This window comes from Hyaloscypha bicolor, assembly GCF_002865645.1.
Source record: "Hyaloscypha bicolor E unplaced genomic scaffold K444scaffold_73, whole genome shotgun sequence".
NCBI lineage: Eukaryota > Fungi > Ascomycota > Leotiomycetes > Helotiales > Hyaloscyphaceae > Hyaloscypha > Hyaloscypha bicolor.
Window position 1 is genome coordinate 846,907 of NW_020194575.1, and position 16,868 is coordinate 863,774.

The 16,868-nt window shown below is 48.7% G+C and overlaps 4 protein-coding genes across 4 annotated transcripts; 2 read left to right on the forward strand and 2 right to left on the reverse strand.

Moving 5' to 3' along the window:
- Positions 1–509: 509 nt before the first annotated feature.
- Positions 510–3,026, reverse strand: K444DRAFT_722797 (uncharacterized protein). The gene is made up of 4 exons (XM_024888569.1): positions 2,573–3,026; positions 1,909–2,444; positions 825–1,302; positions 510–773 (listed from the first exon to the last, which is right to left on the reverse strand). Exons 1-4 carry the CDS (start codon positions 2,938–2,940, stop codon positions 611–613), a joined length of 1,545 nt encoding a protein of 514 aa, XP_024736840.1. The 5' UTR covers positions 2,941–3,026; the 3' UTR covers positions 510–610.
- A 2,046-nt stretch (positions 3,027–5,072) lies between these two features.
- K444DRAFT_612991 (uncharacterized protein) lies at positions 5,073–7,046 on the forward strand. The gene has a single exon (XM_024880252.1). It carries the CDS (start codon positions 5,409–5,411, stop codon positions 6,999–7,001), a length of 1,593 nt encoding a protein of 530 aa, XP_024736841.1. The 5' UTR covers positions 5,073–5,408; the 3' UTR covers positions 7,002–7,046.
- A 1,546-nt stretch (positions 7,047–8,592) lies between these two features.
- K444DRAFT_561618 (uncharacterized protein) lies at positions 8,593–12,859 on the reverse strand. Its single transcript, XM_024876951.1, has 4 exons — positions 11,701–12,859; positions 9,641–11,642; positions 9,184–9,396; positions 8,593–8,918 (listed from the first exon to the last, which is right to left on the reverse strand). Exons 1-4 carry the CDS (start codon positions 12,456–12,458, stop codon positions 8,739–8,741), a joined length of 3,153 nt encoding a protein of 1,050 aa, XP_024736842.1. The 5' UTR covers positions 12,459–12,859; the 3' UTR covers positions 8,593–8,738.
- Positions 12,860–13,551: 692 nt separating this feature from the next.
- Positions 13,552–16,839, forward strand: K444DRAFT_643239 (centromere/kinetochore protein-like protein zw10; the record flags this gene model as incomplete). Its single annotated transcript, XM_024884833.1, has 10 exons — positions 13,552–13,650; positions 13,760–14,087; positions 14,134–14,313; positions 14,362–14,531; positions 14,582–14,748; positions 14,948–15,156; positions 15,210–15,419; positions 15,587–15,845; positions 15,897–16,219; positions 16,307–16,839. 10 exons carry the CDS (start codon positions 13,552–13,554, stop codon positions 16,837–16,839), a joined length of 2,478 nt encoding a protein of 825 aa, XP_024736843.1.
- Positions 16,840–16,868: the final 29 nt, after the last annotated feature.

Below are 16,868 nucleotides of genomic sequence, written 5' to 3' on the forward strand. Positions count from 1 at the left end.
GAATCCTGAACTATAAAGAAAAAAGCTACTTAAAAGAAAGAAAGAACCTAAATAGCCAAGAAAAGGCCCGGAATAGTAATAGAGATATTCTTTCCCTGGGTCTTTCCTTCCGCCCGCCAACGCCGCCGCTTCTCCAACCTCCATCTCGTGTAACTCCTGCTTCTTTGTAATTTCTGGTCGATCACCACTTGTCTCCCAACAGCATTTGTCCTGCCGCAACTTCAAATTCTCCATGAGATTTTGGGATATAATAAGGCCATAATATCATATGATATAGTAATATCAATATACAGTAATATTTGTTACCATACCGCTAATACTATCTAATACACCGGGTCTACCCTTGCTCCAGAGCCTGCCAAGCAGCAGCGCCGAGACCTTGCCACTGGCCAGATTGGAAGGATGTGGCATTCGTATGCGACTTTCAAAACAATTTGGCAACACGCTCAGGGCAACTTGGGAGGTAAAGGTAGATACATTAATTGATCTTGCTATCGAATATTGCAACAAATGGGAACACAATTAAGGAGAACACCCTCAGCAGGGTTATGGGACCGGAGAACGAGATGTCCGAGGAAGAATATTGGCCAATGGTGGTCACTGGCATCGATCACACGAAATTCGTTACTAATGGATCAAAATCCTTAGGTCTCGGTAGTTGGGGTAGGATCTGACTTGTCCAAGCAATGATCTGAGGACTGCCGAACGCGATCTTGCAACCCGTCGCCGTGGCTTGCATCTGAACGTTGGCATTCTGGGCTTCCTCGTGGAAACTGGGTTGGATGTCAGCAGCAACCAAATCACTGAAATCTGGGATGGCTTACCTGCCACTCATAGAAAACGGACCAAACCCGACGCTAATGCTCCCAGAGTTGCTGTGGAACGAGAAGTGCTGCTCAATATGGCTGGTGGAGCCAGTGAACTCGATGATAGTATTCGCGGCAACGACGAATGACGTGGGATATGACGGGAACTGAGTCCACTCTCCTAGTACCTTCGCGTTGTTCTTCACATCCGTCAACCATTGCTGGAGCTGCTCAGGTCCTGGGGAGAGCTTGATTCCGTCCGCAACGTTAAGTTCATAGTCGCCAAACAGTTCGCCGTATAACCATGGTCGATTGATATTTACGACCATGGCGTCGAAAGATATAGCAACATCACACTTGGCCATGTCTTGATACATCTCAGACTTTCCCTCCTCATGAGAGTACGCTCCGCCGAGTCTGAAAAGACCATAATTGACGCCTCCGGAGACAGACATGCCCCACGACGAAGACGACTTGCTCTGTGAGAAGGAGCTTGCTGAGTAGGAAACGTTGATTGTTGTCCATGGATTGAAAACCGACCCTGCGACTGATGGCACTGTCGGGTCCACAGACGGCACGGGATCAAACACCGCTCTCTCCTTCATATCACTGGGACCTGCGAGATCGGTAGAAGTGACATCTGGATTGTCGGGATCTGCCTTTGCTCCTGCAATGACGGGAAGGACAGTCCTGTCCTTGAAACGATCTGATTTCAGGAGATCCTTCAATTTGGCGATTGACGCTAAAATGGAGGCTGTCTGGCCGTCAACCCATGCCTGCGCGTTGGCCATCCCCGTCTGCAACGAATGTTTTCCACCTGCGTTCGTGGCGTCTCGATACGTTTTCAATGCTGTGACTAGCTTAGCCTCGTCCCCTTGAACGACCTTGATCTGAGCATCAATTGCATCCTGTGCCGCCTTCTTGGAGTACAATGTATTGAGAGCGCCTTGAGACTTGTAAAGGTCACTGTAGGCTGTCTTCAGTCCAGTGTTCGCCGTGTCGACACTTGGGTCCGGGTCCCCTGCAGTCTTGTCGACTGGGAAGTCGGTGTTGGTGATGGCAGTCTTCATCATGTCCATGGAGATGCTCAGTTCGGTAAGACGTTCAATCTCAGCTTCAAGCTGCTCATACGAGTAGCCTCCATTGGTGGCCCTCCACTGCGTAACTTTGTCTTGACAGAGCTGGGCCCAATTTCTGGGCGTGAGGCGCACGCTTTGAAGCTCATTCGCACCATCCTCATCAACAATTGTTGAGTTTCTCCAGGACTCCTTGCTCTCCTCAATGCGGGCCATGATGGATTCGATATCGACGACACCAAAACTGTTCTCGACTTCATACTTGTTTCCCCGTGTGACCCAGTCCATCCACTTGCCTTGGACATTGGTCTTGTACTTTCTGAAGTTAACCTGATTCCACTCATTCATCGCCTGTTGGATCGCGGCGATGTCTTCGGGTTTCCCCCCTGGGTACTGTCTGAGAAAGCCAGAATGCGCATCTTGCTTCGCACTGTCCCACTCAGATTGCGCTTCCTGCCATGCTGTTTGTTTGGCAATGTAATAATCAATAGGTGATCTTCCAACGTCGTCCGTCGACCTAAGATAGTCCATTGCTTTCGTGAACCTTGGATCTGACGGATCGCTTTCCACTTCCAGTAAGTTAGCTCGGAATTTTTTCAACTTCCAAAGGAGTTTGTATTGTAAGTGCATGCCTATAGTATCAAAGCGCAGCTACTCCTAGCACAAGGGACATTAGGACCAAAGCAAAACTTACAGCCTGGGGATCCTGCAGATTTCAAAGGCACGAGAAGATCCAGGGCTCGATTATAGCTCCTAGACACACTTCTTCCTGTATTCCCGACTATCACAGTAGCTAAAGGCATCATTCCATCAACGAGCTTCGCCTCGGCTTGCTGCACCGCGAGTGGAGTCAAAGGATCTTTGGTCTTGGTCGGCGTCCATACGTACGAGCCACCCTCGGAAACGTCTCGTGTGTCAATGATCGTTCCAGGAATCGCTACCGTCAAGTACTGGTCTCCAGAAACGGGCAGTGAATTCGCAATTCCTTGGCGAAGGAGACGGGAGACATAGGCGATCATGTCCAACGCATCCTTCGCCTGTTGCTCCTGGGTCGTCATGGTGACAACGGGACTTCAAAGTGCAATATCCTTTGAAATTGAGAGATTCAGAAGAAGTTCAGGAGATGCGTTGAAGGGAACTGAGGTCGACCAAAATCTTAAAAGAAAGGGATAGGAAGCCTTTATAGGTCACCACAACTCGGAGGAATTGCCGCAGCTCGCCCAAGAGCCATTCCATGTTTAGTATCCTATATTCATGGTCGCCACCTCCCGCTCACCGCTTGCTCACCGCTTCCTGCTCCGGGACTCTTGAACCTGCGTGACTACGCATCAGCCGCAGTGCCAGATATGCACACCATATGGAATCACTAGCTGCCAAGAGGTCGATTTGGGAAGCGCCACTTCGAAGCTGCGGGAAGAAGGCTGGCTGGATTGAATCTTCCTGACCATGTGAGCCAAAGTTATACAGTAGTCTCGGATGATATCTCAATGAAGATAACAGAGGAAGTAAAAGCATCTCACGCATGTCTCAGTCAGCCATGCCAGAAGAATCTCCGCCTGGCGACAACACTCTTGCATTGGCTGTGGCTTTGCATGTACCCGGTACCTCCATCTATTGGCTTTTTGGACGCGGAACCAGGTTTCTACACTAACGCTTTTCATCCCGCGAACGCACATTGCAAAGATGGCACTTGGCTGCGGCAGTAGCCGTTGGAATGGGAAAAACTAAAACGACCCCCCCCCCCCCCCCCCACAGGTGTCGATCAGGGGTGTCGATTGTGGCAGGGGTGTCGACGACTTGTAATTAGCTACTAAAGCTCTTTAAAATCTTAAGTTAGATTTTTTAATATAAGTGTAAGCTAGGATATTATAGCCCTTGTATTATAATTACATACTTCCTAACTTATAGTAAAGTGATTTCTTAAAATAATATTTTAATTTAAGGAAGTTTATACACTAATTAATTAAGTTTTAGTTTTTGAGCCCTAGAAGGCCTTATAAATTATAGGCTTATAGGGCTCTTATATCTGGTTTTAGAGACTTTTTCGCTAAATTTCTAGGCTTTCTTAACGATACCCAACCCCATGGGTCTGTGCGCACAGGGCATTTTCCGGGCATTTTCAGGCTACGCAAAGGCTACTTCAGGGTCTCGAACAGCAAAAGTCTTCACAATCACTTAACTGTTACAAGACAGTAACAAATAATTACGGCCCACAATCCGGGCTTTGAGAATTAAAATAGGTAAAGTATAGTTCTATTAATTAATTCTCAAAATTTAAAAGTTCTAAAATATTCGTTATTACTAAAATGCCCTGTATACACAGGCCTATGAGGTTGGGCTCGTAAGCTTACCTTTAGGCTATAAAATATGAAAATTTTAACTTCTTTAATTTGAAGAGCTATTACTAATCCACATTTTATAAAAAGTTCGTATATAAATAGCTCTTAATTAGCGCTATGAGGAAATGAATCAAGTATTATATTATATTAATTACTTGTAAAATTGAATTAATATAAATAAAAAGCCAGAGTTCCGATATTCCCGCCCGAGCGCCCCCACTTCGGGTTAGTGGCTAGTTTGCTCCCAATCGCCACCTCTAATCCTGGTAATCGACACCCCTAATCGATCCCCAGGGGGGGGGGGGGGGGGTCGTTTTAGTTTTTCCCGTTGGAATGGCGCAAAGCTGTGACCAGATTCGTATCTAGCTTTAGCGCGAGCCCTCGTTTCTCTCGCCAGTTGTAGAAAACTCGATATTCTGTACAAGGAAGGAAAAATTCCCATCTTTCTGGGACTCCTGGTTGTTGTTAGGGGAGCATTTCAGCCGTCCTTCGTTGAGTATCACGGTGTAAGAGCATCGGACGTGGCGGTGGCCGGCAGCTTCTCCTAGACTGTGGCGTTCAGCTGTAGCACGGATTCTCAAAAACTGCCGCTGGTGCATGAACTCCAACGCCACAATCCGAAAGAGCGATCGGATTTGCCGAACTGTCGTGTCATCAGAAGTGCGGGGTCACACCTCCCCTTTCAATTGCCCTAGTTTCACCCCGCAAAAGAAATTTAAGCTGTCTCAATTGCCACCCTGCAGTCATCTCATGTTGTCTTAGATGTACGACTTCGAATTCAGCATCGCAGCTCGTCAGCAGCAAGCCAAATGCTCCATTTTCAAGGAGAATAGGGCTGATGATGGATCACAAGGAAGCTTTCAGCCCGCCATTTGGCCTTGCTCCTCCACTGCCGAGCAAATACTGCTCCTTCTTGCCAGCCCAGCGACCAAGATTTCCAACGTCAACCGTTGACAGCTACACAATGCAGCCCGCCCGATTCGGTCTACATTCTTCAGACGAGCCCTTCAATGGTCCGCAAGGCTTGGGGCAATGAGTTCGCCGGGTCCCATCGATGTGAAACACATCCCGCGCTCTTACACCTCGAATTGGGAAGCACCTAGCCATCGAGCCCTGACATAAATACGAGATTTCTTGCCCAGAGACGGCGTTCAACATCGCAACGACGCCCAGCGCCATATTCAAAGATGTCGAGTTCAAGTCAAGTACGAGACGGAATATGGCTGCCCACGGCTTTCAAAACCAACAAAACTAAATTCATGTATTATCTTTCAGCAACACATCGAGGAGACATGTACGCTATTCGAGCAGCAATGACTCTCCTCCCAGGACCTCTCTTCATATACGATAGCTCCGACAAGACGCAAGATCTAGAGACTTACCTTTGCTGGACGGCACGGAATCTGGGTCAAGACTACTTCACCGTCCCTTGGAACTACACCGAATACTCAGCGCCTGGAGCTATAAACTACCCGAGCAAGATCGCAAATTGCACTTTGGGCATAGGGAATGGCACCGATGGAAATGGATACAAATCAGCACCCTTGGGCCACGAATACCAGCATATGCTTTTATACCGGAAGGACTTCAAGCTCCGTAGCGAGGCGAACGCGAGTCGAGCTTTTGCTACCGGGATCAGTGATGGAAACTTCAAGAAGATCAAGGAGTCAATGGCCTTGTTTCCCAATCCAAGCGTCGAAGCGAAAATCAAAGCAATGTTGCAACCGATAGTTGTAACTTTGTTCGGAAATCCCACTGCTCAAAATACAGTACTTGTAGTGCATCGAGATTCAGGCGCAGTTGGAGGAGCTACACCGGGGGCATACCCTGAACTCGACACTGGCCATGCATTGGAGCAGATCCTCGAAGTCGTCTCTAGCACGGCAAGCAGCTCTGGAGACCCTCTCAGGCCCGTCATGTGCGGCAGCGTCGCGAGCACAGGCAAGGCGCGTAGCATTGGAGAGTACTGGCTTCAACTGAGTAGCGTCAGAGCTGCATACAATGACGACCCCAACGTCACCAAGCGAGACATCGAAGCGCTCTTCCTCCTTACCGCCTACGAAATGAACTGTTTCCAACTCGTAGTCGGTTTCCGCAGCGGAGCAGTCGATCTCTTCACTCTCATGGGCATCCCCAGCGTCTCAATCGGACTCAGATATCTTGTTGGAGAAGACCGGCACGATTATCTCGCCCAGAGTATCTTCCAGAGAGTCAACGTGAAGTACGACCTCCCACGCCATAAGGCAACTGCTTGGATTCGGTCCAAACATGCTGCCCCTGACTCTCACGTAAATGTGCTTTATTCGCCATATTGGGCTATGACTGGGAATCCGAACGGCGTCAATCCAAATGATCTTCGTCCAATGCCGTCGAAAGTCTTCACGCAAGAGCTACAAGATAAAGCTCGGGCAGAACTCCCTGGTCCTTTTGGCGGCTTCGATAATTGGGTCTTTGAGGTTGGGTTGAACATTGCGTGCGAGAAGTTTATTCATGGATGGGGAAATACTACTGAACGTATAACTCCCGAAGCGAACGATTTCATTATCAACGCCGCGTATGCAAGGTATTGCTACCCTGCTGCTTTGAGCAAGCAAATGGATAAGCTACCTGCACACTTTAAGAAGTTGCAGGAATTAGAACTAATAGATCTTGGGTCGCATCAGAAAATGGTTGTAGAGTTGCAAGAAGGAAGTATTCAGCGTTATTCTGTTATGGGGTACAAACTTGAGGCTGATGAAATGTGGGGACGGTTGAAACCAATTATGAAGGAACTCTCGTGATGTGGACTAGATATAAATAAGTTCCCGAAATTGAAAGTCTTTTGGAAAGCATAATATAAGTGCATGATTTTATAGCCGCGATACAAATTAGCTGAGATGGACCTGGGACTTTGAGATCGCAACAGGATGTTTGAGTAAAGAGTTTCATGAAACATTATACTGAGCAGGTGCCGCACTTGCGGTGATTTAAAATTCAGCTCCTCTGAACGCTGTACCGAAGGTACGGACCATCCCCGTCGGCCGAGAATGAAGTTTGGTACCCATAAGACCCCGGCCGTAGTAGCCTCCCCACTACTAAAACGTTCCCTACCTGTAAACTATTTTCAAACCCCACTATCAAGATCGTCTCCTCTTTCAACTATCTTTTTGCCATAACCTTCCAGAAAGAATATTAGAAAGAGCCTCTGTTAAATATCGTAACCTTGCTGTGACGGCTCTGCAGAGGGGGTCTCGCAAAGGAGACACTTGCAAGAATACTTTTCTATTGAGAATTTTAAGCTAAGGAGAGAAGAAGAAGACGAGGAGAGCTTCTCTCGCGATGCGATTAAAATACATGGTGGGCGGCTAAGCGAGAGCCTAGTCCCAATTGGGAGTGAGGTGTGAAAGGGGGAAAGTTGCCGTGACAATTCCGCCAGAACTGTCGAATGAGCTTTGGCCCCCCTCGAGCAACAGCACGCACAGTATCCAAAGACCTGGCAGAACGCAGCAAGGAGGATAACGACTTTGCCGCCAAGATGCAAGAGATCACTGACTTACTCCATACCAATCTACTGTCAGCCCAAGCTTCACAGGAGCAATTCGCCAACGCACATAGATCACCGGCGCCAGCGTATCGAGTTGGAGACATGGTGCTACTTAGCACACACAATACCGATTCAGCCAGACCCATTCCAAAGCTAGATCACAAGTTCATTGGACCTTTTCAAATCGAGCGTGTGCTCAACCCTCACTCCTACCAACTAAAATTGCCACAGAATTAGACTTAATTCACAATTCATTCAATACCAACCTCATGCGACCATCACCAAACGACCCACCCCCCGGCCAGCACAACCCACTGCCCCCACCAATAACGCTAGATGCAAAAGAAAAAGCAAGGGTCCCTAATATATGGGCTTTTATTAATGGAACTATTTGACTAATTTATTAGCTAAGTATATTCCCATAATGTTCTTTTTATATTAGGTATAAGTGAGGGTGAGTCGAGGGTATTAGCGCTTGAGTAAAAACAGCAAGACTATCTAATCAAGCTTGAGAGGAAGAAAAAGAATATTATATTAAATTACCAGAAGTATCTCTACAGCTCTGATGTACGATACCAGTCCTCACGGTAAACCAAACGCAGTGCTGGGGAGAACGATCAAAAGCACCTAATGGCTGGAGCGAGGAGTGAGTGAAGCTTATGTTGAAAGCGGGTGGTGACAACAACAAAGGTTTATGACAATAATTTCAGACTTGAGATTGCGCCCCCATAGCTCAGGTCCTTCGATATCATGGCTTCTGATGCTGGAGAAACAGAGGAGGGGTTGAGAAAAGTATGCATTGAAACCCCACCTTCAGCTTTAGTAAATCACAAGCGGAACTTGATGAACTTGGCTGTACACCTTGAAATTTTTCTAAACGAGGTTGGAAGTAGAACTGTATATCTCGAGATGGTACCTTCTTGGATCTATTCTTTCTAAACATCAATTCTATCATCAAGTGCATTTTTTGCCATCCTCCGCCACTACCCACCCATCACACCTCCTCCTCCGAATGCTCCGTACTCTCCCCATCATCCATCTCCACATCCTCGTCATCGTCTTCATCGTCGTGATCCTCATCCTCATCGCCTTCCAAGCCATAGCTTTCATGGAAGGCAGAGAGGGGCTGGACTTGTGTTTTGAAGCCGGAGGATGTAAAGCCTTTTAATTGACCCTGGTTGAGTTTGCGGAGTTAGCAGCTGTTTCTTGACGGGAAGGATGGGTTGGAATGGGATAAGGTAACGCAAAAAGGGTGGGGCAATGTTTCAGATCGTGGACGTGGATTATACTCATCGACCAAGCCACTGCAAAGACTGCTCCTCGAGGGGCTTGTGAAGGGAACAAGAAGCAAATCAACATGATCTCTTCTGCTCAATGCGCACCCACAACCCAGAACATTCGGAAAAGCTGGTAGACGAGGGAAGGAAAGGGAATCTCACCTCCTCCATAATCGGCGCGCACGTGACGACCACGTTGCTTACACCTGGTGTAAAGGCTGGCATGAGCACGTTTTTCATGACCTTCTTGATTTCGTCTACCGTGACGTCGCGCACAGCTTTTAAGATTTGGGAATTGTAATCGTCGTCTACGCCCTTGACGACGCCGTTGACGAAGTGGTATTGACCTGCTGTGGACATTGTACTTTGTTCGTCCTAATATGGAGTTGGGCGTCAGCAATTTCCAAATCAGAATGTACCAGGAGTAGATTGAATTATATAACAGGGGTGCCTCTCAGAAAGTCCCAAGGTAAATTGGAACAATTGAGGGCGCGGATTTTGAATGTCCCGCAATTCTCTCGACTTCGGCAAGGCGCGGCTCTCTCGGAATGTCCCTGGAGCATATCGAACAACGATCCAGACTGTCCCTGGGAAACTTGAACAATGGAAGTATGCTTACCGCGAATCCGACCACGATTCCCGAAATAGCTCCCTCGAGAGCATGTTGCTCGAACTTCGCCTCTTCATTGATATAGCTCTCCACAACCGCCTTTGCCGCTACGAAAGCACGATAGGCGTCAGGAGAGCGATACACACTAAACTGAACAAATCCTCCATCAGGGTCACGCTTGAAGCCTGAGCCATACGCTAAGCCCTTGCCCCGAACAGCGACCCAGAGCGGTCCTTCGACTGCTTCGAGGAAAGAGATTGCTACCATGAGAGAGGGTAGAATGGGGTCTGTTGGCGAGGTGGGTCCCCTGGCTGATGACAGGAGGAAGGAGGAGTCGATTGTTGGCATGGGAACAATTACTGCGCCGTATGTACCTGGATTGTGACCGTCGGGAGATAGGCGTTGAGACATCTTGACGAGGGGAAGAAGGGGCGATTTTGTATGCATCCCAGCGATCAATGGCTTCCATGCTTCGACTGGGTCAGGCAGCTTTTCAACATTCGCGATGACCAGGGCTCTTAGATTATTGAAGGTGAAGAGTGACTTTCGAAGAGTTTCAAGCCAAGAGAGAACCGTCTCTGGTTCTTTGGCGAGAAGCTTCTTGAGGCGCTTCATGTAGATCGCCTTCACTAAGGTACATCGAGCTTTAACGCTGGAGTCTCTCTCGAGATGGATCATTGCGTCGACAGCGTACATCATGCTATTGCCGTTGCGTTTTGCTTCGGGGATATCTGCTAGAATCTTGGCCAAGCCAGCGTTGAGTCTAGCCTCGTCGAAGATGCTATCGAACATCATGGTGCGGATCCATTCGACTACTGCAGCGTACTTCTCTGGCTCAACTTGGAACTGGATGGCAATCCCTTCGGGATCGTTCATCGCGCGCCCACCTCCGGTCATACAGTAACTGACCGTGTCCTGCTCGAGACGAGTCACAACTTCTTCGAACTCAATCTTCTGTCCATTCTGCATGATTGGAGTGTTGAAGAAGTTGTCCATGAAGAGGGGTAGTAACGGCCGGTGCTCCGTCTTGACCTCAGACGTACCCAAGAGAACTGTTATGTGAACGAAATTTGTTGGAACATGCTCGAACTGTAGGAAGAGGGGCAGATCCGCACTCGATCTATTAATGACCTTTTGTACTCTGTTGGAGGGCGTGCCTAGCTTCTTGGCCAGTCCGGATCGAGCACTTGTTGATTCGATGAAATGAATGGAGTCAACCCCAGGGACTGGCCACTTTCGCAAGATCGAGTCTGGAATCTCGATGTCATTCTTTGCAATCGCAGCTTTTAGCTTTTCTGCAAGTTTTGCGAGACCTGCAGGACCCAGTTCTTCCCGTCTAGCGGCAAGACGCTTTTCCTCGCTAGCTTTAGTCTTTTCTGCCAACTCCTTAGATGGAGTCCCCAACAGTGAGATGTGGGGAGCGTCTGAGATCCACCGCTTGAGGAACTCTCTCCATTGTGCGTCAGTCCATTTCTCGAGCTTCTCGTATTCGCTGATTGTGCCAAAATCCTTGAGTGTAGATCCATCTCGTTTGCCAAAGAGAAAATCATTGATCACTCCATTGGCGTAAAAGCTTCCAGAGCTCTCAGCGTTAAATTTCAACTGTCTTCGCTCCCTTCGAACACAATCCAGCATGTAATTCATGTCCAGAGGCTTTGAGGCGACATCTTTCAAAATGTCGAATAACCGTTGCTCGACGAAAGCAAGCTTCTCGGTGGCAACACCAGACGGTTGAAACCAAATCACAGTGTTCGGGCGAGAATCCCACCAGTATCCGATGGAACTGGCGAGCTCCTCCTTCTCGACCATAATATTTTCCAAGACTGAGACGGATGAACCGGCAAGATATGTGAGTAGAGTATTGAGAGCCGCGACTTGCAGAGGATCGTTGCAGTCTGGCCCGAACATTGCGATGAGGATATCACCCATGGACTCATCTTCTTCGGGAAATGGGACGGATTCGACAATGGTTTCTTTGATAGCAGAGGGCTGAGCCGATTCTATCCAGGGCCTAATTAAATGATGTCAGCAAGTTCTCGTCGGATTAAGATCAAGAGTACAATCAATACCTCCTGAACGGAGCATCTGGCTTTGGGATATCATCCAGAATGCCATCTTCAAACACATCTAAGATCCGAAGTAGATCGTCCTCGTCTACCTCTCCCACAAGAACAAGGCACAGGTTCTTCGGTTGATACATCTCTTTGTGGAAAGCTCGAATTCGCTCCGCAGTCAAGACTCTTAGATTTTCCATCAACCCACCCGTCTCATAACGGAAGCCAACGTTCTTGGGGTATAAAAGCCTTCGAGCTCTCAGGTCCATGATTTCACCACCGTTGTTTTGAACACCTTGCATCTCCGAGTAAACGACACCTGCATCATTACCTTCGCCGTCGATGTGGTGGACTTCTGTATAACAGCCTTCGTCTGTGAGGGTTGGTAGAATGACATGCTCGAGGTATACTGGTAGGATTTGGGCAAATCCTTCCCAGCCAGCCGTGTCTAACGTATATGCGGTATGATCGGTCGCAGTCCAGGCGTTGGTATTCGAGTACGCTCTTGAGGAAAGTTTGTCCAGAAGGCCCTTGTACTGATAGCTCTTTGATCCCATGAAAACCAGATGCTCAAGTGTATGTGGGGAACCCGAGTCGTCAAAGATCTCAGTTGCTAGGGCGAAGTATCCTTGCACCTTGGGACCTTTCTGATCGACCACTACAACATGCATGCCGGTCCGTTCGGACACATATTGAGAGAATGAGGCGGGAGAATAGTCTGCCTTGAACTTCTGTATCGTCCGAAAATGGGGTTTCCTGGTTTGGCTGGGCATTTTGTTGGGTCGAAGAATGCTTTCGAGGTATGATGGTGCGTTAGTTGTCCTGTTGATTGTTAGTACATTTGAATGAGGGACTGAAAAGAGTGGCGGAGGGGCAAATTAGGAATGAGGCCTGATCGGGCAATGTTCAGCAAGATCAGACAATCAGTGATTACAGGGGCAGAACGTTCCGGGGGTTTGTTGGAACTTAGATGTGTATCAAGGGCCACGTGGATCTGACTCCTGAAGACTCAGCCCGACGAGTCCAGTGGTCGTTCTCCACGATGACCTGGTCACGTGATGAACACTTGTCCGCCTCATCTCCCTGGAAACTGGGGTGTTGATGAAACGTAAAGGGGGTAGATCCTCAAGCGTACCAATTTGATTGTACCGCTTGGTAAAGAGCAATAGCAAGTAGTGGCAAGAAGATTGTCGTAGCAACAACAACCTGCCTCTTGGCTGAAGAATACCCCGCCATCTTGGCCCCCACGACGTTGTATCAAAAGCAAGCCGGGCGGATCGTTACCATCGAAGGGAGAGCAAGGGAAGGTAGAGAGGTGAAAATGATGCAAGAAGGAGATGCTGGTCAGGCCCAAGAGCGCACATACCGAGTACGGGATGCTGCAGCCTTGCAAGCTGCACCCAATGCACGAGGATGACTCAAGAGCTGAAGTCAGATCGCCCAGCCTGACACGAAACTGCGGCCAGAAGAATAGGAGCAAAGACAACAGGATGTATGTTGCAGTTGCGGTCGTTTGAAAGGGGGGGAGATCCAGAGCACTTGACAGCTGGCAGAACGAGAGAGATTCCGGCCTTGGGAAAGGAGGAAAGAAAAGTCGTCGGCCCAAAGGCGGTGTGGAATATGATTGGCGGGCAAGCGCGTGCAGTTCAGGCGCGCTTGCCGAGGTGGGCAGACGCGAAGTGAAGCGAGTCAAATGTTCGAACAAGAGGAGAGACAACAACGACTTTATGAATCACCTCTCAATCCCCACTCCCGCCGAAGAAATCAACACCCACCAATGTCGTTGACCCGACCCACAGCCGGCGCCCATCAGTTGCCCTTTTGATTTCCCTTTCAAAGCTCTTGGAGCTCCCGAATTTCAGCAAGATGGCCTCAGCAGCTGTCCAAGACCAGCTGGGGCAAGTCCTAATCGACTTCTCGACCAACGGTGCATTCCCAGAGGAGGAGAGCGTGTCTGCAGCTTATGTGCAACAGCCATATCTCGCTCCAGCTCTCGCGGCGCTCTCTACTGCTAGATCAGAACTAGAAGCCAGTCCCCCAACAACAGACACTCCGGGATAATGAAGCTGACTAGAACATTCAGACAGAGATCCGCCAAATCAGCCGTGACTCCGCTCTCGATGTTGACACCTGGATCGAGCATGCGAAATCCATTCAAGATGATATCGATCGATCAAGGAAGCTGGCGAGCTCCATTGTCCGGCAGGCAGAGTTAGACGATGAGACAGAGGAGAGCTTGCAGGAGAAAGAGAACTATGTCGAGTTCTTGACGAAGGAGGTGGTGTTCAATGGCCAGCTTCTCTCGGCATTGAAGGGCATACAGGACGTCAAGGAGATTCTGCGGCAGGCAGAGGATCTCGCAGAAGAGCAAAAGATTGTTGAAGCTCTTTTCAAGCTTGAAGGTGGCATTCGAAACCTCGTTGACAGCATCCCTGCTAACATTTCCAGCTGCTTGGATAGCCATATCTGATCTGCCTCTGGAAAAGACAGTACGGGCTGTGCGGATACTGGACGCCAAATGCTTCGACCAACGCCGCTATATACACGATAAGTTTACAAAAGTTTGGAACGGACTCATACGAGTCGACTTCGATCAACGGAGTGTCACAATCAATAAGGATTTACCGGGTACGTCTTCCCCTTACTCCTTTGGGGGTTTCTACTAATCCAAAGAAGACCAAGGTACGAATCTAGACCAAGCCGTCATAGGGCTGAAAGCGTTCAAAGAGCTCGAGACGGCTGCGAATAAGCTTTGGATGGATTTGGATGAGATAATAATCAAGCCTCGAACGAATCTACCACTTGACGGTAGACAAGGATCGTTGTATACTATTCAGATCCAGCAGGTCGAGTCTCCGACCCCAGAAACAAAACGGGGCTCAACTGACTTATTTAGAATCGTATTTCACGTGGTGGTGGAACTACGGACCACCACATCAAATCCGTTTTCAATGATATCGAAGCTATCGTTCGCTTCCTCGTCGACAATCTTCCATTCGAATTTATCGAACCATTATCGAAAGCTATGATGCCGACTTTGGTCAGACGCATCCTTGATATGTGGTAAGCGATATTTCGTCCGTCATTCCGCCCAGTATGCATTGCTAGAGGTTTCTGTAACCACCTAGATCTCTTCCAATCTTGATTCGTGGCAATGTTCCTTGTCTTCAACATACACTGGATATTTCATTTGCACATGTTAAGGAGAAAGAAGCTCCAACATCCATTATTTGCAGGGGAATACCTCACTGATAACTCGCAGGCTCGACACCGCCGTTCCCGCTACTCTCGAGGATATGGTTGATTACCAAAAGGTCTTGGCACAAGTCCATGAATTTGCCGATAATTTGGACAAACTCAAATGGCCTGGAGTCGAAGGTCTCCATGACTGGGTGGCCAATGCACCCAAGATTTGGTTGTCCAAGAAGAGAGAGACTGCATTGGATTGGACGAGGAATCAATTCTCCTTGGGTAAGAATGATCCTTCAGGCCCTATACTTCCAGTCTTGCTCAGTATGTTATAGGGCTTGGAATGCCTCAACTCGCCGAACGCATCGAGAAACGAATGGTGGCCCGCGAAGACAGAGAAAATATCATCACTACAGGGACGGCCGTCACGCAAGACTGGGATGCGGCATGGGAAAGCGACAGCGAAACCAAAGAGGACCACTCCGAAGGGAGTTGTCGAAATCGAAGCTCTCTTGAAGAGGAACGACAAGTCAACCAAGTTTTCGGTAAGGCTAAATTCCGGTTCACTAGTCAAGTTCAATGTCCCTCATCCTCCCGGATATTCAAGCTCTCCAGTATTTAGCCTGCTTTGGATAGCGAATGGGTTTTCTTGCGGGCCGAGTTTTGCTTTTCTATTTCCCACCCGTAACGAGCAGATGCTGATTCACCACAGCTCCGCCCCCAGACGAAGTAGATGACGCTGCGGATGCTTGGGGATGGGGAGACGACGATGCCGCGGAACCTGCTGAATCAGAACCTGAACCGGCCTATGTAGCTGTGGACCAGAAACCACCCCTAGTTGCAAAACGTCTGGCGCCCGAAGTCCGAGAGATGACCATATCAGAGAAATACTGGACCACGTCTTTACCACAGCCTGTGTACAAAACTGTCACAACAATTTATGAAGAGGGTGCTAAGCTGACTCAACCCGAGTTTGTCGTCCCTCCATCGAGAACCATAGGCTCTTTGCTAACCTTTTGCAGATGCAATCACACTCCCATAGCGCCTGCAGCTCCTGGCCTTTTCAGTCTTCCTACTCTCATCCTTGCCATGTATCGCTCGGTATCGCCGCTCTATTATACTGATGAGCCTGGTGGAAATATGTACCTGTACAACGATGCTGTCTGGCTTTCTGAGGAGCTTAAACAGTTTGCTTTGGAGTGGAAAAATCGAGATGACTTGCAACCGCGTGCCTATGGCATGGTCAGATTGGATCCCGAGATCAAGATACTGGAAAGTTTTGGCAAGCGAGCTTACACCAGCGAGTTGAATGCACAGCGAACTATTATTAATGATCTTCTAGCTGGTAAGTTTTGGTCTCCTCTGTATGGGACCGATACCCCAGCCCGCGACTTACATCCAGAATCAATGCCACTCACTGACACATATCAAGGTGCACAAAACTTCTTCCAACAAGGTGATGAAGCCGACCAAAGCATCAGCGATGTCTCATCGCATATCCGCAGTCAAGCCGCCCTGTGGGAGAAGATCCTACCCTACTCAGCCTGGGCATCAGCAATTGGCTCCCTCGTCAACGCCGTCGCCACAAAGCTCATAAGTGACGTCTTCGATCTCAGCGATATGTCTGTCGACGAAGCCGAACGAGCAGCGACCCTGATCTCCCGTATCAAGCTTCTTGACGACCTCTTTATCCCGAAAAACGAAAACAGCCAACCCTCTGAGGACGAGACACCACTCACATCCCAGTTCGCAGACAAGTGGATGAAGATGAAGTTCCTGAGCGAGGTGCTGCAGAGTAATCTGAAGGATGTCAAGTTCTTGTGGTTTGAGAGCCATCTAAGCTTTTATTTCACGGCGGAAGAGGTGGTTGATCTGATTAATTTGAGCTTTGAGAGTAACGCAGGAGTGCGGGCGGCTATTAGGGAGATTCGGGACAACCCACTGCCGAGAGATGGGCAGGCTTGATACTTGTCGGGAAGTACTGGTTGTGAACA